Below are 20,838 nucleotides of genomic sequence, written 5' to 3'. Positions count from 1 at the left end.
AGAAAATCGAACTTTTAAAAAATTAAAACTGAACACCGACCCCCTTGTTTAATATGAATTACTTTCTTTAGCGCAATTTTTCCTTTAAGAGGTTGAGTTTCCGTCCATACATCTATTCTAGTTCCACATTCTATCACACACATAAGATTAATTCACGCATAACTTAATACGAGTTTTATTCAATACAACAATAAACATTTTCACTTAATATAAGCGGCCAAACACACAATGTATCATTTTATGCTGGTATTAATTACTCCAATACAGCAATCAAAGACACATCAGTTAACCAATCTTCTAACAAACACAAAACACAAAATTTCCTATAAAAAGGTTGGATCTCCGCATTGATATACCAATTCTTGTTCCACATTCTATCACACACAATAAGATTGATTCACGCATAACTTAATACGAGTTTTATTTAATACAACCATCATTTTTCCCTTATATATGCGGCCAAACCAACAATGTATTCTCGAGTGGTGTTAATTTCTCCAATTCCACAATCAAACAACACATTACTTAACCAATCAACTATTTAATAAACACAAAACACATAATTTCTTATAAAAAGGTTGATTCTCCGCATTGATACACTTAATCTTGCTCCATATTCTATCACAAATTAGATTATTCGCGCATATACGAGTTTTATTCAATAAAATCATTTTATCCTTATATGTGCTGCCAATAAACAATGTATCATAAAGGTGGTGCTAATTACTCCAATACCACAATCAAATGATACACTAGTTAACCAATCCACTATTTCATAAACACAAAATTTCCTATAAAAAAGGTTGAATCTCCACATTGATACACATATTCCTGTACCACATTCTATCACACAAAAGATAGATTCACTCACAACTTAATACGAGTTTCATTATATACAACAATTATCATTTATTCCTTATGGGCGGCCATATATACTTTTGTGCTTGTCCGCGTTTTCCCAACAGTTAGAGTGGGTAAAATTTTTACATTGGTTGGAGAATATACCGATGTTATCCTCATGTAGACTTGAAAAATCTTCTCCTCGTGAACTAGCTTTTCCGTTTGAGTTAGGCTCATCAGCTATCATATCTTTAGAAAAATCAAACTTGTTTTGGTTAAACCCTTTAATCGTCAAAATGAATTTATTTGGGCCGCTCTTAAAATGCATAAACACTTCAACATTTCCCTAAATGTGTATGTGTACATACATACAAGAAGAGTAATGAAAGTTGCACGAAGCATCATGTATGAATAAATAATTGACGAAGAAGGAACACACGCAATTAAAGGAGTTTGATCAGTGCTGAGCATAAATTACTGAATCAAATTTTTACTGTACTGAATCGAATTTTCGAAATTTGATATCTACTTTAATTGACAATTATCAAAATAATATTTTAAAAATATTCAAATATAGAATATCAAACTTTAGATCTCGTGTTTAGATGTTTACTTACTCCGCGTGAATAAATAATACTTATAATCCTAAATTGAAGTTTTCTTAAGCACATCATAGCTAATTGATCTGATTAAATTCATTAGGAGCCTAAATTTGAGAATTTTTACTATTTATTTACTCAGCTTGTGGGATGAATAGTTAACCATATTTATAACGTTAAAAGTGATTTTAATGTCTTGATCTGACTTGTGACTTAAAATTTAATAATTAGGGTTTGAAAGTGGAAATCTAGTTTCCATATATACCATCTCTAAAAGCCGACATATCAAATATTGGACAAATGAACAGATATCTTATCAAAATACATTTTTCTTCAATACTTAATTAGTGTATTTGAAGTATGATTTCTTGTACATATCGAACTTTAAAAAAATTGTATTTGATATTTATTTCAATTATTGATTATTATATTATCGAAATTAAACTTTAAAAATATTGAACTGAATATTGAACGCTCATCCCTATGATTAGTCTATCTTAACATAAACATCAATTATGACTTCAATAGTTATTGTAAGTATTTTTTAAAACTTACAAGTTTTTATATATATTACCCTTATTTTGGGGTGGTCTTTATTTTTTGTCTCACAAATTGACGATTTTAAATTCTGTCTCAACTACTCATTTAATGAAAATTTGTCGTTGTAAGTATCTTTAACTATGACCTAATTTCACTAGGCAACCCTATTTAGACAATTTTATCATGTGGTATAAAAGTCAGTGCTATCTAATTCGTAAGGCAAAACCCTACCCTTAAAATTGAGAAATTTAAAATTGTTATACATGTTATTCCCTATAAACTAACAAATTGGTGTCTAGCACACAGATTTTTCTTTCATTTTCATTTATTTCGGATCGGAAACACGGGCTGCTAGTGGAGTGGTACCCATTCTACCTCTCCTTCCACTTTACAATCGAAATATGGAATATTAGAATTTACCCTACCAGTCGATTAAAAATATTGAAATTTGAGACGTCTCACAGAGCAACTCTCAAAGAAGACGTTGAAATTGTTCGTAAAAAAAGAAGATATTTTGGCTTAATCCGCCTTTACAAGGCACAGGTCCATACTGCTACACTTATGTCTAATAATTAATTTTATATCTCATTATTTTAATCAAAAAAAGTTGTTCAATGTTTAAATCATATATCACGCGCACACACTGCAAACTTATTTTTAAAAGCTTACAAGTTTTTGTGTGGATTACCCCTTATTTTGGGGTAGTTTTAATTTTTGTCTCGCAACTTAACGATTTTTAATCTTGCCTATACTGCTTATTATTAAAAATTTATCGCTTTAAGTATTTTTAATTATGACTTAATTTCACTTCGCAAACCTCTTAAAGACAATTATTTCATGTGGTATTAATTTAATGCTATCTAATTAGCAAGATAAAATTCTACCCTCAATTTAAGAAATTTAAAATTGTTGCACATGGTATGCCCTATGAGGCACAAGTTCATGATACTAAACTTACATCCCCAAGGCATAAATAAGGTAGAACCTATGCATAGCACAAAAAAATAAACTGTAGGAATTATTATTTTTTGGCCTAGTGAATATTTGTTGGTCATGCGGTATTTTTTTAATATTAAAGATAATTTTGTTGCTTATAATATAAAAAGAAATATTTAAAAAAAATGAATTTAAAAAATAAAATTTAAAAATGATCACAAAATAAGGGCATTCATGTGAGCCGTTTGTATAACGATAAGGACATATATGAGCCACTTTTATAACGAGGGGTATATCAGCTCCAAATAACAAAATTGAGGGGTATATCAGACCCTTTTCCCAGCTTTTAATATAGTCCAACCTGAGGATAAAGGTAAAAATAGAAGTAGTTACCTATTAAATGCCAAAAGACTATAGTCTATAAATGGTCAAGAAAACTTAAATCCAGTAGTTTGCAAGTGAATTAAATCCTTTCTCGAACCCTCTTTATTAATTGTATAGCTCTTAATTTATTTAATGGAAAAAATCATCATAAACATTCCGTTATAACTTTCATTTGTTAATTTTTTTTTTTTTATCTTTTATCACAATTAGGGGTGTTCATAGTTCATTTAGATCGTTTATTGATTAAAATCAAAACAAAATTAATCTAGTCGGTATTTTAAGTTTCTAGAACTAAACCAAACGAAAAATAACCACCAGTTTGATGATTGTCAGTTTGGTTCAATTTTTCTGATTTATTCAGTTTGAAAGTAATAATTTTTCTCAATTTTTCTGGTTTATTCAGGCATGTTGGAATCTTCAAGTCAATCTTTCAACGATCGAGGTGGAATGTTAACAACTTAATTAGTAAACGCGATCATTTTTATATTTATAAAGTTAAGCTTATATAAATTTTATATAATAGTAGGAATCTCTAATCTATATTCAGTTTCTCTATATTTTCTTATTTTTTTCATATAAATTATTCTAGCTAAATTTTGTTGATTAATATATTGATGTAAAGACCTTGAAGTAAGAGTGCAAATGAAAAAAGGACAAGAAGTGCGTAGTAAAATATTGTATATGAGATAGAGAATGCATTGAATTCATATATTTTTATTAATTAATATGTGAAAAGATGAATATATAAAGAATGACTAAATATCATTCGAACACATCAAAACAAGGTGTGATTCGATAATTTTTATAATAACAAATATATTTTTATTTTTTTACAGCACTCTAATATATATATATATATATATATTGTTAAGCGTTAAGCGTTGACAAGAAGAAATTGTTATTTGATTCTCTTTTCATGGTGTTAATCAATGGTACAAATTGACTTTGTACAATGGATAGTATTTCCTAGTTACTAGTATTTTTTCTACTATATGGCATTATAAATGGTCATAAAAGATTAGGTACATATGCTTCGTTTACAATTTGCGCTGATTGTTCATTTGTGTTTGGGGTGCATACATTAATTTCTAACTCCTTAGCACAATTTTTTTTTAAGTTAGATTTTCTATTATATCGTGTGTTTGCATTGAAAAATAAAAATAATAAGAGCGAGAATTTATTTATTTTTTTGGCTAACTCTTTTGAAATGTTTTTTCAAAAGAGTCGTAATATCTAATAGATCGAGTGTTATGTTGGTCATATAAAATACCAACACACAAAAAATGAATAAAGAAACCTCATTTGCGAGTTATAAAACACATAGAAAGAAAATCGTATAAGGACAAGCCCTCCGACTTAAAAATGCTATTACCAAATTATTCAAAAGTTCGGTATTTCCGTTAGCATATTATTCTATCGAAAATTTAAAAATTCCGAATCGAATAGTAAATGAGCACCTCTAATCTTCGTATATAGCTTAAATATAGTGAAAATCATTTTACTTGATTTAATTAATAATGTGCAGACTGGACTTTAGGTTATAAATTCTGACATTGAAAAAATGTGTCAGATAAATTCTTGTGGTCTCTCTCATACTTTTCTCTATAAATACTTTCTACACATAGAAGTTACAACTCATAATTCTCTTTTATATATCCAATGTCGTCGGCGGGGAACACTGGCGGCGGAGAAATGGCCGGAAATTCAGCTCTGAATTACTTCTGCTATGGATGTCAGAGCACTGTGAGCTTAACAAATTCTGAACTCTCATGCCCTAATTGCAATGGTACATTTGTAGAAGAATCCCCTTCTCCAGATCCTGTTACCAGAGCAAATCCCGACCCATCGTTTTCCTTCCCCGCCGATTCCGGTAACGGAAGCGACGATGAAGTTTCCGCACTCTTCGAAAGTGGTTTCGGCCGATCACCAGTTGAAGTAGACCCTGTTACGTTCATCAATAGGGATGGTGATGGAACTATTCAATTGCTGCTTGAAAACAATCGTGAGAATGAGGTACCGATTATCTTTGGTGACTTTACTGTGGGGCCGCATCTCGTGATGAGTGACTTGAACATGAATGGTACGCCACCTGCTGCTAGATCGGCTGTTTTGGGCCTTCCTGATGTTAAGGTGAGTGATGAGTTGTTGAATTCGGATTTATCCCAATGTGCTGTTTGTAAAGATGATTTTAAGCTGGATGAAATGGTGAAACAAATGCCTTGCAAGCATATGTACCATCGCAATTGTATTTTGCCTTGGTTAGAATTGCGTAATTCGTGCCCTGTATGTCGATTTGAGTTGCCTACCGATGATTTTGTCTATGAGAATAGGAGACGTAGGAATGCTAACAATGCTGGTTTGTTGTCTCTGGGTTTAGAAGGTCGAGGAAATCAGGGGACACTGGATAGCAATGGTGGTTTGCTTTCTCTGGGTTCGGGAGGTGGAGGAAATCAGGGGAATGCTAGAACCGTGGAGAGCAATGCTGGTTTGTTTTCTGTGGATGCAGGAAATCAGGGGAATGGTGGAACGATGGAGAGCTATGCTGCTTTGTTTTCTATGGGTGCACAAGGTGGAGGAAGTCGGGGGAATCGTGGAACAGTGGAGAGAAGGGTTAGGATTTCAGTACCAGGGCTATTAAGGGGGTCGCAATCACATGCTGAGACAAGCAGCAGTACTGGAGGTGGGGGAAGCAACGATGAAGTGATGAATGATGGTGACGTTAGCAGTAGCGATGATACTCATGGGGAGCCGAATCCACGTCCTGGAGGACATGGACAAGCAAACTAGGAGGATCTTTGTTAAAGTATGTACTATAGTTCTGAATTTTATCCAAATCTACTATATTTGTAGATGTTTAATCAGGTGTTTGGTATAATCCACATCTGATGATATTGCTTTCTTTTTCCTGGCTGTTTTCTTTTTATGTTTTTCCTGGGCCGAGGATCCATTGGAAACAACTCTCTACCTCACAAGGTTAGTGGTAAGGGCTGCATACACACTACCCTCCCCAGACCCACTTGTGGGTACGTTTTTGTTGTTTCCCTGGTGCGCACCATTGCTATTGTTAGCTTGCCAATTTCAGAAATATACTCCATTTTTTTAATCCCTTGATGTGGTGTCCTTAGGTATTGGCTGTTCTTTCTTTTGACATCAAGTTAATTTAGATCCTTAGATCATAATAATTTCCAGCTATACTTAGTTTTAAATCTAATATTGTACACGTTGGCCAGGTTCTTAGTTGACAGGAAATCGTCTTGTATCAAACAAAGTAATAATTTCCTGCGCGAGGTAGTTTACAACGTCGAATCGAATAATTAGAATTCACAACAACATATTCAATATAAATATATAATCGAGTTCGAATTTAAAAAGGTATTTTTTTCAGAAAACGTAGATATCATATCAACTCTTTTTAAACCAAAAGGGAAAATCCTTCAGACAAAATTAGACAGAATATAAACTCTATGTTTAATAAAAAGTTCGATAAGTTCAATGCTCATCAAGACTTTGTCTCTTAGTGATGTGGAAGGATCAGAATCCTTGATCAAATTACCTGATAAACAATCTCGTCCATTTGATCAAGGGACAGCTGGAGGAAATAAGAAGCTCAAGGAAGCTTCACTCACGTGACTTACATGTAGAGAATATTTTTCTGTTATACATTGTACAGTAGAAAGTGACAAGTGGATAAGTAATTTATTTCTTTATTATTTTATTTTCATGTAAAGTTCTTGTATATATAAATAGTTTGGAGATTGAATACATCATCAGAAAATTCCCCAAAGCTTCTTTTGTTAATCCTTTACAACCGTGATTTTGTCAATTTTTTATTTTTAAAAAAATAAAATCGATGCCCCAAGTGTGTATTTTCAAAAAAAGAAAAAAAAACAGTGGAAGATTTGACAATATTGTTGTTGAGGCATTCAATCAATCATTGTGCAAGGATATCGTATGAGTAGAGATTCATTGAATGTCGCACTAGATACATATCAAGAAAAATACGTTTTAAAGACCCGAGTAGAAATTATTAAATAGATGAAGAAAGATTGAGCTAAAATTTTCTGTCTATTTTATTAAGAAAATGGTCAATAGCCTCCCTAATTTATATTCGAATTTCCAACTACACATTTTAACTTTGTCGGAGTTCTATTACCCCTTCGAACTACTTAAAATTGAATTAATTACACCTTTAAAAAGTCACAACCACATCTGTGTTGATATGTGAATTTCACGTGCTTGACACGTGGAAATTTGATTATTTTAACATTTTTTTATTTTTCTTTATAATTCCTTTCCCCTTTCTCCTATATTCTTCCAATTTCTTCAAATCCCTAATGAAACTTCTTCTTCCTTCTCCTTCAAATTCCTAAAGTAACTTCACTATAACTTTAAATACCATCCGTTGGAATTGGATTGTGAAGAGCAAAAATCAACATAGATAGCGGAGCTCGTCAAGTGATATTCGAGCTTTGTTCGTCACAAAACATGAAGATAAACTAACAAGATTTGTGCATATGTTGCTTTGTCGAGGTTTTTCTTGATTCAGCGGAGTTCGCTAGTTTCGAATCAATGCAAGGGGGGAGATCGAGAAAGGATTTTGCTGGTGGTTTGGGTTTCGCCGGAGGTGGGGATAGTGGTGGCTATGGTACATTTCACCGACCAGTCGAACAACGAAGAGAGGTAAATTTTAAATAAACTAAAGGATCTATAAATAAATTAGAAAACATTCTTTTGGGAGGTTGATTGGATTTAATATAAACCCATTTGATTTTATTTTTCAAATATCCAGATCCCTTTTTTGGGTAATATAAATACATGTCAGTAGTCAATCTAGAGATCATATACCTTGAAGTGATTAGCTCGTTTACTACAATAGTGAATCTAGTGATAATATATCTTGAAGCGATTTATCGGATTTCATCTTTAAGGCTTCATATCAGAGCATAGCCTAGCAATTCTAAATATTCGAACTTAAGTTGTACCTTCATGAGCATGCATTTGTAGAGTATTCTATATTTGTTTCAGGGAGGTACTACTCGAAATCCGATTAATCTCATCAGGTCCTAATCCACATACAAGTATGCATTTGGCCTTTGCATTTTATCCCAACATTTTGTAGTCAGCTTTTCCATATTTTTCTTTAGGTTTTGGAACATTGTTTCCTTCATTATCCTTAACGGTAGGGATTAAAGGCCCATCAGTGATTCTAACCCATAGTTCATAGTCTTCGGCTTGGATGAAATCCTTCATCCTTGTCTTCCACCAAGAGAGTAAAATTGTCCATTAATGGTGGTCTATTGATGTGCTGCCCTTGACCATGCCCGAGAAAGGGTGCAAAATTCATTGTGATCTTATCTTGAGTTATTAGACTTTTGATTTAGATAACCCACTCTGATATCAATTGTTGGAATTATGACCCCCTTTATTCTGCAAAGGAACACATACTGACTACTTGTTCGTTACTGTTTGTGAGTTCTAATAAATAATTTCATAAAATAATAATTAGTTCACAACTTAGTGTTATTTATCTCAACCCCAAACAACAAAAAGATTACACACCTTAGTAATCTAAGGAATTATAAACACTAATTTCTAGCTAAGAAATTATAAACTTCAATTCCTAGCTACCCAAGACAAAAACCTTAGGTTTAAGTCTTCTACTTTCCGTCAAGTTTCTTAAACTTGTTAGACGAATACTACACACACTTGATTGCAATCAAAACTCTTAACTACAATCTTATCACAAACTCGCAACATTGCCCAAGTAAATTTTAAAACTCTCTCAAAATCTTGATCGTGTTTTGATCTTCTCTCTATGTAAGTGGACAATTTTCTCGAGCGAATTTAAATCCAAAATCTATCCTACTTGTGCTCGGCTTCCTTTTTCTCTTGAAACTTTACGTTTAGGATTTCTACTTCATGTGGAACTCCTAGTTTAACTCGAACTTGTCTTCAATTTTCTTTCTTGACCTCACTGTGCTTCATTTATTTCTTGAACTCTTTATTTACGCCTTTTATTTCTTTCTTTGATCACGTTTCTTACTTTTTATAGGATTTATACTTATGTTTACACTTTGACTTAATATGCGCTCCCTTTTCTTTGTAGGATTCCTTTATAAAAAGGAAACTTTCTGCACTGGTTTCTTATCGAGAAAAGCAATCCTTCCATGTCTTAAAAACTTCTAATTCGCGTGATCGACGTTCTCCTTATCCCATTCGGATTCGATTTGAAAGGAACATAACAGATATCCTACCAGTCAAGCTTGTTTAGATGCCGCACTAGACACAAATCAGGTATTGATAACTTCATGGTTACACCTTTGAATGCGCTTTAGGTTTCACAATTTAGTACTGTTTGCTCTTTACTTCAAAGCTAGTGTTGTTATTTTTTTTTCTTTTCTTTCCTATGAACGGCAAAACTAGGGCGAATGCTGGTTTCAGCAAAGGTACCTGAATGAAGTGACAGTGGATTTAGTTCTACAAGAACGAGTAAGGACACTGCAGCAGACTGCATTTTTCATGCCACGAGCTGTGGGAACGAATGGTGCAGGAACACTCTTCAACAAGCACCGTGATTATGGTTTTTCGTGTCTAGGTGGCATTAAATATCGTGATCTATCGTTCTTGTGGTGTTCGGCTACTTCAACTGGTGATCGGCCGAAACCACTTTCGAAGAATGCAGAAACTTCATCGTCGCTTCCGTTACAGGAATCGGTGGGGAAGGAAATGATGAGTCGGGATTTGCTCTGGTAACAGGATCTGGAGAAGGGGATTCTTCCCAGATCTGAACGATTGCAATGGTACATTTGTAGAAGAATCCCCTTCTCCAGATCCTGTTACCAGAGCAAATCCCGACTCATCGTTTTCCTTCCCCACCGATTCCTGTAACGGAAGCGACGATGAAGTTTCTGCATTCTTCGAAAGTGGTTTCGGCCGATCACTAGTTGAAGTAGCCGAACACCACAAGAACAATAGATCACGATATTTAATGCCACCTAGACACGAAAAAACATAATCACGGTGCTTGTTGAAGAGTGCTGCTGCACCATTCGTTCCCACAGTTCGTGACATGAAAATTGCAGTTTGCTGCAGTGTCTTTACTCGTTCTTGTAGGACTACATCCAAGGTCACTTCATTCAGATACTTTGGTTGAAACCAGCATTCACCCTAGTTTCGCCATTCATAGAAACGAAAAGAAAAAACAGCAACATGAGCTTTGAATTAAAGAGCAAAAATTACTAAATTGTGAACTTAAAACGCATTCAAAGTTGTAGCTGCGCAGTTATCAATACCTGAGCATTGTAGCTTTGGAGGCCCACAATGGGGGGAAACTACACCGGCAGGGGCGTCAAGTGTCTGGCCTCTGTGAATATAATGTCCAAGCGAATGATAGGTCAAGAAAGCAGCATGAAGGTTGCCGGTTGGTATCCTATAAATTGAGTACCATTCAACACAAAACCTGCAAATACACCAAGTACCATTAGAAGTCTGCTCTAGAACTTGAAGACGATTATACTATCGCATACAAAGGACGTATGCAAGCCTGGATTGTTCTTCACATATTCAAAAACTAAATATCTTCATCATATAATAAAAGCTTTTCAATACTAACCACAAACTGTCTCTGCTTACGTAATAAGGGAACTATGGAACATGACACATTTAAAATGTCCTAATTTATATGATGTAATAGCTTGACTGGGCACCGATTTACGAAACAAGACTTTGCAATGTTTCAAAACTATCCTTAAGAAAAATAGAAGAGTACACCTTTGTAGACTTTTTGCCAAATAAGTGGGACATAGTATCATCAAACATTTGCCAAATAATAGAATAACATTCTTTTTTAGACCGACTCTAAAGAAATATGTATAATATAAATTGATGGATCTCCAAACATTTGTCAGTTATATGTCATACTAACCAAGAATGAGGATGCATATCAGGTAAGCACGCAGACTGTAGGATTGATGGATCTCCACGACTTGAAGGCCCAGCAGCAGCAACAAGTTCTTGAATCCTAGAATAGAGTAGTTGGAGCAAGCCAAAGAAACAAGTTATGATATATAAAAAAGAACTAGTATTGCTAACAAAACCAATACAACTAAAATGATAAAAGAAACAACTTATGATGTACCACACACTTTTCAAAAAACGGTTTACGATTTTGAGGTGTTTCTTGTTCGAAATATTCAAACAGAAGTTCATCAGACAAGTTAGATTCAACTGGTGGATCTGCAGCACTGCAATCTGAAGATGCCCTGGAGTAAGAGACAACATTCTCTTTTCGTGAAGAGCTTGAGTTCTCAACACGAAGATTAGGTACAAGTAGAGAAAATCCTATCTGGAAGTCTCCTGTAGGTGAACCCTGAGTTCGATTATCCTTGAAGAGCTGAATGGCTGACAAAGAGGGATTAAAATATGCACTGAACTTCAGATGACGAGTTGTACATTCCTCTACTTTTACTTCTAAACCATAGTTTCCGTGTTTCTCAAACCACTGCCACAAATTCCATAAAGAGATATTCGGTATCTCACCCCTGCTTAGTGGTGCACCTTGACCACCTTGGACAAATGGACATATAACTGGAGAGGCAGAACGAATAAATTTCTCAAACTCAGCAAGAGGATAGCCCTTCCTCATCTCAATGGCTTCAGCGGCTAGTTGCGCCCCATGAGCCTCATTCACTGCCCAACAAAAGTCATGTTCACGACCACAAATTGTTCGGGTAGCATTGTTATCATCCTGTGACAAATCCAAGTTTATCGAGTCACGATTGCTTACATCAGCATCCGTCTTCTGAATTCTTTGACTATTCACATTTCCAACATTATTAACTGCATCAACAGATGAATCATTTCGCACAGCATCGTTAGCTGCATCAACAGTTGAATTATTTCCCACTCTCCAAACGCGCTTACCTTTCTTCCACCCCATGTATATATTTTACTATGAAAGTTTTTCCTCTCGATAGTTAGAGATATCTCATGCAGAAGAAATATCTTTGTGGATATAGGAATAGCTCATTTTAAAACATGCAGCCAACAGTCATCGAATATCTTTCATTCGCATTGATGAATACTTGCCTTTGTCACTGCTTTGAACCTAGAAAAGTCACAAAAACGTTGAACACTGAGAAAAATATATTAGCACAAGAACTTTATTTCCTTCAAGTCGAGGCTAATCCGAATAACACCATAAATTCTAGTCAAACAGTATCGCAATGAGCATGTGAAACTCAAATTGCAAACTTCTTTAATGCGGACAATAAAAACAGAGGACCAACAAATAAATGCAAAAACCAATCCTTAATCACTATTTTTGATAAGCTAAAACTAAACAGACACATCAGTAAATAAAAACAACCAACTAAGAAAGAAACGCCAAAGAAGAGTATCGCAATTGCAAAAAGTAAACAGATCAATTTAGTCACAAATATTGTTTTCCTTTTTGATAATTGTGGTGTTCAGGTCATCCTGTGTGCAACTCGACTAGTCACATTCGACTAATTATAGTATTGGTTCCAGCGAAACTAATTTAGTCAATAAACGGGAAGTCAATGGGTACTACTATGAAGAGATTGAAACCTCGAGCTCGAGGACATTACCAGTCAATGCAAAAAGGAAACTTTTCAACGTGGCTCCTGATCCGATCCCTCCATTTCCCCTGTTGGGGCTTGAAAATATTACACGTGTGTCATTAAAAAATAATTGGTACTGGAATGTCTACGCTCCCATATTAAAGAAGAGTTGAGATCCTCTCTAATATCAGGCGAAAGACACCTTTCCGATACTATGTTTGATAATTTTATTTCCTCTTCACCTTAGATGAGGTAAAAGTGGGTTTTGCAGAAGCTCTCTTCAAAGAATAAATGATCACAAGAATATTTGAAGAGCTTGGTGAAATTAATTATTGACGTTGGTTCCATGGAGGGAAATCATAAAAAAAATGGAGTCCGGGTCCTTTATACCAACAATGGCAACTTCAAAAAAACTAAATGAAAATTAGTTTTAATTGCAAATTCACTTAATGGTTACACCAAGTTACTTCAATGGAGTTGTTAATAGTGACACATATCTCTTTACTTTTAATGTAACTTGTTTAATTTATCATTGATTTATTTAATTCAGAACCTAAACTGAAAGAGGATATAATTGGTGTGGGAATGAGAATTAACAATGAATCTAGACATGATGCATTGAATATTTTTGTTCCTCTCTTGAGCGTTGATTGAAAGATTCCTGTGGAACGGAAACAAGTTATTTGGCTAAGCAGAGGAGAGAGGTAACAAAGTGAACTAGTAATATTAACCAAATAAATGTGGATTCAGTTGTTTGAATTATTATTTTCGCATTACTATTTTCACATATCGGAAAGAATTCTCAGGTCCTTTTTCTTTGGTTCATGTACAGTGACAATTGGCAACAAATGAATTTAGAATCAAGGAAATCAAATCAAAATAAACTTAACAAGTAGTCAAAATCTAATAAAACAACTCAAGATTTTCTTAACAGTCCACCGAGCACGTTGCAAAGTTAGCTCAAAGATCTTTTAACAATGGTTTTCAGTTGTTCAATTTTCATGATTCTTTGTTTGAGAATTCTAACGGGAGATTGGATTTCATCAAAAACAAATTCTCAAACAACTCTATGGCGATTTTATGTTAATGATACACGTGTAAGCAGCTGAAATGTGGATATAGTAAACTAGGGATCGGATGAAACAATAGAAGATACGAATTTGGGGATTTGATGATAAAGATCGGATAATAATCTCATTTTCCTTCTCATAATCAGAAGATCCATTCGATTCACTTTGTGAAAAGAGCAGTACACCAAAAGAAAAAGTCAGAAACTTTTGTAGATGTAATTTGATATTATACTAAGGGAACAAAGTTGATGATTTTAACGTCATATAAATCTAACAACATCAACAAGTATGTTCCAATAAAGTAATTTGTCAAGGAGTCGAGATTAAAGTATTTAAAGAGGTAATAAATAAAAATATTGACTAAAAGTGAGCCTTGGTCTTGGCACGAGTTGATTATGTTCCTTGCCGTTGTTATCTAAAATGTAAGTGGAATTAATAACTATGAAATTTTAGTGTTAAAAGAGCATAATTTAAGTAGAATGGATATCTTCTTGGACTAATATAAGAAGATTCAACTACAGAATGGATATCTTCGTTGACTAATATCAGAAGATATAACTAAGGCATGTAAGGAGAATTTTGGGAAAAGAACTTTGCTATGGAAAAAGCCTTTCCTGAATTGAATTGATACTTGTCTATGGATGGTTCTAGATATTCTTCTAGTAAACTTTATCTTCAAACAATACTTTAGAATATCTGCATATTCCTTCAAATAATTATCCAAGTTACTTCACTAAGACATTCTAAAAACTTTATTCAAAGACCTATGATGTTCCAAGAAAACAACTTTTAACTTTTTTTGGTACTGTTCATGAAATCAACTTCTCAAGACATGTATATAATTGATAGTTTATATAAAATTTAAACTTAAGCCATTGAACAAAGTAACTGAAGTAGAGCTTTTCGAGTGAGTAATAAGAACCTGATCATTGGCATCACACTCGGGACGAAAGAGAGGAAGGACATGAGGCAGCGTAATTAGGCCATGGAGACATAAATGTACCTGCACATAAAAAATAAAGATAGAAAAAATGAATAACCGAAACATATACCACTTAAGTTCCGTTTTTTCGATAGTTAACCGAAATTTAAAAACCTTCAAACAGAAAACCGAACTTTTAAAAAATTAAAACTGAACACCGACCCCCTTGTTTAACATGAATTACTTTTTTTAGCGCAATTTTTCCTTTAAGAGGTTGAGTTTCCGTGCATACATCTATTCTAGTTCCACATTCTATCACACATAAAATTAGTTCACACATAACTTAATACGAATTTTATTATATACAACAATAAACATTTTCACTTTATATAAGCGGGCTAAACACACAATGTATCATTTTATGCTGGTGTTAATTACTCCAATACCGCAATCAAAGACACATCAGTTAACCAATCTACTGATAAACACAAAACACAAAATTTCCTATAAAAAGGTTGGATCTCCGCATTGATATACCAATTCTTGTTCCACATTCTATCACACCTAATAAGATTAATTCACGCATAATTTAATACGAGTTTTATTTAATACAATAATCATTTTTCCCTTATATATGCGGCCAAACCAACAATGTATTTTCGAGTGGTGTTAATTTCTCCAATTCCACAATCAAACAACACATTACTTAACCAATCCACTATTTAATAAACAAAAAACACATAATTTCTTATAAAAAGGCTGATTCTCCGCATTGATACACTTAATCTTTCTCCATATTCTATCACAAATAAGACTATTCGCGCATATACAAGTTTTATTCAATATAATCATTTTATCCTTATATATGCTGCCAATAAACAATGTATCATAAAGGTGGTGCTAATTACTCCAATACCACAATCAAATGATTCACTAGTTAACCAATCCACTATTTCATAAACACAAAATTTCCTATAAAAAAGGTTGTATCTCCACATTGATACACATATTCCTGTTCCACATTCTATCACAAAAATAGATTCACTCACAACTTAATACGAGTTTCATATACAACAATGATCATTTTTTCCTTATGCTCGGCCAAACAAACAATGTATCATTTTATAGTAGTGTTAATTGCTCGAATTCCACAATCAGCATCCACTATTCATAAACACAAAATTATATTTTTTATAAAAAAAACATAAAAAAAATTAATTAAGAAACTCAATCAAGAATTCTGGATTACAAGAGCTGACTGGTATGATTTGTTAGTCCTTAAATTTCTTTAACCATGATTAAGAGAAACAGGCAAAATTCAAACAGAAAATTAAGTACATTTTAGAGAGAAAAAATCAACTTCTTTGTTCTTTCCACTTCTTGATTTTCTCTTCTTTGATCTGTTACCACCACTCTGAAACTTTGGTCTGAGTGTGTCAAAGGTTTGTTGTGAACAAATGATGAGTAAGACAAGAAAAGTGCTATTTATAATCTGTCTGAAACAAGTATGTAAGGCTTAATTTGTGTAATTACATTAACCTCCTCTTTAAATTTATCAATTTAAAAAGAGATAACATTGTTAATATTTATCAATTTAAATCTATCAAACTTGAGCACAATATTCATTTTACCACTTTAACTTTGTTAGAGTGGTAAAGTTTCACATTGGCTGGAGAATGGACGCGTACTTTGGATTCGGGCAATTCTCTCGTTATGAGCTAGCTTTTGGGATTGAGTTAATGTTAAATTAGATTTTTTGTCTAGCTCACACCCAAAAAACTAACTCAAAAAGAGGAGAATTGTCCGAGCCTTATAAGGAGTTCCGAGCCTTATGAGTTCATTTATCTCATAGGAGTTCACATTAACCTAGGACTTTTGCCATTTTTAGCACCTCAACTCACGCACCATTTTTTAACACCCCATTGTTCAATCCTTATAAGGAGTACATCCATTATCAATCTCATTAACTACCAATGTGAGACTACTATCGTTCTTGTTATATCTTTACATGGTATTAAAGTTATACCCTCCAGTTGGGCTTAGGTGTGAAGGGGGTGTTAGAGTGGGTAAAAGTTTTACATTGGTTGGAGAATATACCTGTGTTTTCCTCATATAGTCTTGAGCAATCTTCTCCTCCTAAGCTAGCTTTTCCGTTTGAGTTAGGCTCATCAGCTATTATATCTTTAGAAAAATCAAACTTGTTTTGGTTAGACCCTTTGATCGTCAAAATGTATTTATTTGGGCCGCTCTTAAAATGCATAAACACTTCAACATTTCCCTAAATGTGTATGTGTATATACGTACAAGAAGAGTAATGAAAGTTGCACGAAGCATCATGTATGATTCGAAGAAGGAACACACACATTAAAGGAGTCTGATCAGTGATGAGCATAAATTACTGAAAATTGAATCAAATTTTTACTGTACTTATGTCTAATAATTAATTTTATATCTCACTATATTAATCAAAAATATCTCAGAACAAGTGGTTCAATGTTTAAAATTCGTAGCAAATATATATGAAAAAGTTCAAAATTATGACTTGAGTTTAAATCATATATCACGCTCACGCACTGCAAACTTATTTTTAAAAGCTTACAAGTTTTTGTGTGGATTACCCCTTATTTTGGGGTAGTTTTAATTTTTGTCTCGCAAATTAACGATTTTTAATCTTGTCTATACTGCTTATTATGAAAAATTTATCGCTTTAAGTATTTTTAATTATGACTTAATTTCACTACGCAAACCTCTTAAAGACAATTTTTTCATGTGGTATTAATTTAATGCTATCTAATTAGCAAGATAAAATTCTACCCTCAATTTAAGAAATTTAAAATTGTTGCACATGGTATGCCCTATGAGGCACAAGTTCATGATACTAAACTTACATCCCCAAGGCATAAATAAGGTAGAACCTATGCATAGCACAAAAAAATAAACTGTAGGAATTATTATTTTTTGGCCTAGTGAATATTTGTTGGTCATGCGGTATTTTTTTAATATTAAAGATATTTTTGTTGCTTATAATATAAAAAGAAATATTTTTTAAAGAAAAATGAATTTAAAAAATAAAAATTAAAAACGAACACAAAATAAGGGCATTCATGGAAATGAGCAGGGGCTTTTAAAGGTAAAAATAGAAGTAGTTACCTATTAAATGCCAAAAGACTATAGTCTATAAATGGTCAAGAAAACTTAAATCCAGTAGTTTGCAAGTGAATTAAATCCTTTCTCGAACCCTCTTTATTAATTGTATAGCTCTTAATTTATTTAATGGAAAAAATCATCATAAACATTCCGTTATAACTTTCATTTGTTAATTATTATTTTTTATCTTTTATTATAATTAGGGGTGTTCATAGTCCGATTTAGATCGTTTATTGATTAAAATCAAAACAAAATCAATCTAGTCGGTATTTTAAGTTTGTAAAACTAAACCAAACGAAAAATAACCATCAGTTTGATGATTGTCAGTTTGGTTCATTTTTTCTGATTTATTCAGTTTGAAAGTAATAATTTTTCTCAATTTTTCTGGTTTATTCAGGCATGTTGGAATCTTCAAGTCAATCTTTCGACGATCAAGGTGGAATGTTAACAACTTAATTAGTAAACGCGATCATTTTTATATTTATAAAGTTAAGCTTATATAAATTTTATATAATAGTAGGGATCAAACGTGCTATGTACGTTTCTAGGACTAGTATATATATATATATATATATATATAATATATAATATATATATATAAATAAATAAATAAATAAAAATTGTTAAGCGTTAAGCGTTGAGAAAGAAATTGTTATTTGATTCTCTTTTCATTGTGCTAATCAATGGTACAAATTGATACATTTACTTTGTACAAAAGATAGTATTTCCTAGTTACTAATATAGTATTTTGACTAGCATTATAAATGGTCATAAAAGATTAGGTACATATGCTTCGATTACAATTTGCATTTGATTGTTCATTTGTGTTTGGGGTGCATACATTAATTTCTAACTCTTTACCACAAATTTTTTTTTAGTTAGATTTTCTATTATATCATGTATTTGCATTGAAAAATAAAAATAATAAGAGCGAAAACTATTTTTTTTATGGCTAACTCTTTTGAAAAAGTTTTTAAAAAGAGTCGTAATATCTAACAGATCGAGAGTTATGTTGGTCATATAAAATGTCAATACATAAAAAATGAATGAAAAAACATTATTTGCGAGTTATAAAACACAGAGAAAGAAAATTGTATAAGGACAAGCACTCCGACTTAAAAATTCTATTACCAAATTATTCAAAAGTTCGGTATTTCCGTTAGCATGTTATTCTATCGAAAATTTAAAAATTCCGAACCGAATAGTAAATGAGCACCTCTAATCTTCGTTTATAGCTTAACTTAAATATAGTGAAAATCATTTTACTTGATTTAATTAATAATGTCCAGACTGGACTTTAGGTTATAAATTCTGACACTGAAAAAATTTGTCAGATAAATTCTTGTGGTCTCTCATACTTTTCTCTATAAATACTTTCTACGCTTAGAAGTTACAACTCATAATTCTCTTTTATATATCCAATGTCGTCGGCGGGGAACACTGGCGTCGGAGAAATGGCCGGAAGTTCAGCTCTGAATTACTTCTGCTACGGATGTCAGAGCACTGTGAGCTTAACAAATTCTGAACTCTCATGCCCTAATTGCAATGGTACATTTGTAGAAGAATCCCCTTCTCCAGATCCTGTTACCAGAGCAAATCCCGACTCATCGTTTTGCTTCCCCACCGATTCCGGTAACAGAAGCGACGATGAAGTTTCTGCACTCATCGAAAGTGGTTTCGGCCAATCACCAGTTGAAGTAGACCCTGTTACGTTCATCAATAGGGATGGTGATGGAACTATTCAATTGCTGCTTGAAAACAATCCTGAGAATGAGGTACCGATTATCTTTGGTGACTTCACTGTGGGGCGGCATTTCTTGCAGCTGATCCGTCAACTTGCTGTGAGTGACTTGAACATGAATGGTACGCCACCTGCTGCTAGATCGGCTGTTTTGGGCCTTCCTGATGTTAAGGTGAGTGATGAGTTGTTGAATTCGGATTTATCCCAATGTGCTGTTTGTAAAGATGATTTTAAGCTGGATGAAATGGTGAAACAAATGCCTTGCAAGCATATGTACCATCGCAATTGTATTTTGCCTTGGTTAGAATTGCGTAATTCGTGCCCTGTATGTCGATTTGAGTTGCCTACCGATGATTTTGTCTATGAGAATAGGAGACGTAGGAATGCTAACAATGCTGGTTTGTTGTCTCTGGGTTTAGAAGGTCGAGGAAATCAGGGGACACTGGATAGCAATGGTGGTTTGCTTTCTCTGGGTTCGGGAGGTGGAGGAAATCAGGGGAATGCTAGAACCGTGGAGAGCAATGCTGGTTTGTTTTCTGTGGATGCAGGAAATCAGGGGAATGGTGGAACGATGGAGAGCTATGCTGCTTTGTTTTCTATGGGTGCACAAGGTGGAGGAAGTCGGGGGAATCGTGGAACAGTGGAGAGAAGGGTTAGGATTTCAGTACCAGGGCTATTAAGGGGGTCGCAATCACATGCTGAGACAAGCAGCAGTACTGGAGGTGGGGGAAGCAACGATGAAGTGATGAATGATGGTGACGTTAGCAGTAGCGATGATACTCATGGGGAGCCGAATCCACGTCCTGGAGGACATGGACAAGCAAACTAGGAGGATCTTTGTTAAAGTATGTACTATAGTTCTGAATTTTATCCAAATCTACTATATTTGTAGATGTTTAATCAGGTGTTTGGTATAATCCACATCTGATGATATTGCTTTCTTTTTCCTGGCTGTTTTCTTTTTATGTTTTTCCTGGGCCGAGGATCCATTGGAAACAACTCTCTACCTCACAAGGTTAGTGGTAAGGGCTGCATACACACTACCCTCCCCAGACCCACTTGTGGGTACGTTTTTGTT

General features: G+C 33.7%; 2 protein-coding genes across 2 annotated transcripts; both read left to right on the top strand.

Moving 5' to 3' along the window:
• Positions 1-4,958: 4,958 nt before the first annotated feature.
• Positions 4,959-6,086, top strand: LOC138349409 (E3 ubiquitin-protein ligase RING1-like). Its single transcript, XM_069299749.1, has one exon. The coding sequence runs from the start codon at positions 4,959-4,961 to the stop codon at positions 6,084-6,086; it is 1,128 nt and encodes a 375-aa protein (XP_069155850.1).
• Positions 6,087-19,440: 13,354 nt separating this feature from the next.
• Positions 19,441-20,589, top strand: LOC138349408 (E3 ubiquitin-protein ligase RING1-like). Its single transcript, XM_069299748.1, has one exon. The coding sequence runs from the start codon at positions 19,441-19,443 to the stop codon at positions 20,587-20,589; it is 1,149 nt and encodes a 382-aa protein (XP_069155849.1).
• The last annotated feature ends 249 nt before the right edge of the window (positions 20,590-20,838 follow it).

Source organism: Solanum lycopersicum, chromosome 6, assembly GCF_036512215.1.
Source record: "Solanum lycopersicum chromosome 6, SLM_r2.1".
Classification (NCBI taxonomy): Eukaryota; Viridiplantae; Streptophyta; class Magnoliopsida; order Solanales; family Solanaceae; genus Solanum; species Solanum lycopersicum.
Note: the sequence above shows the minus strand (reverse complement) of the source record. Positions and strands in the feature narration are given on the sequence as shown.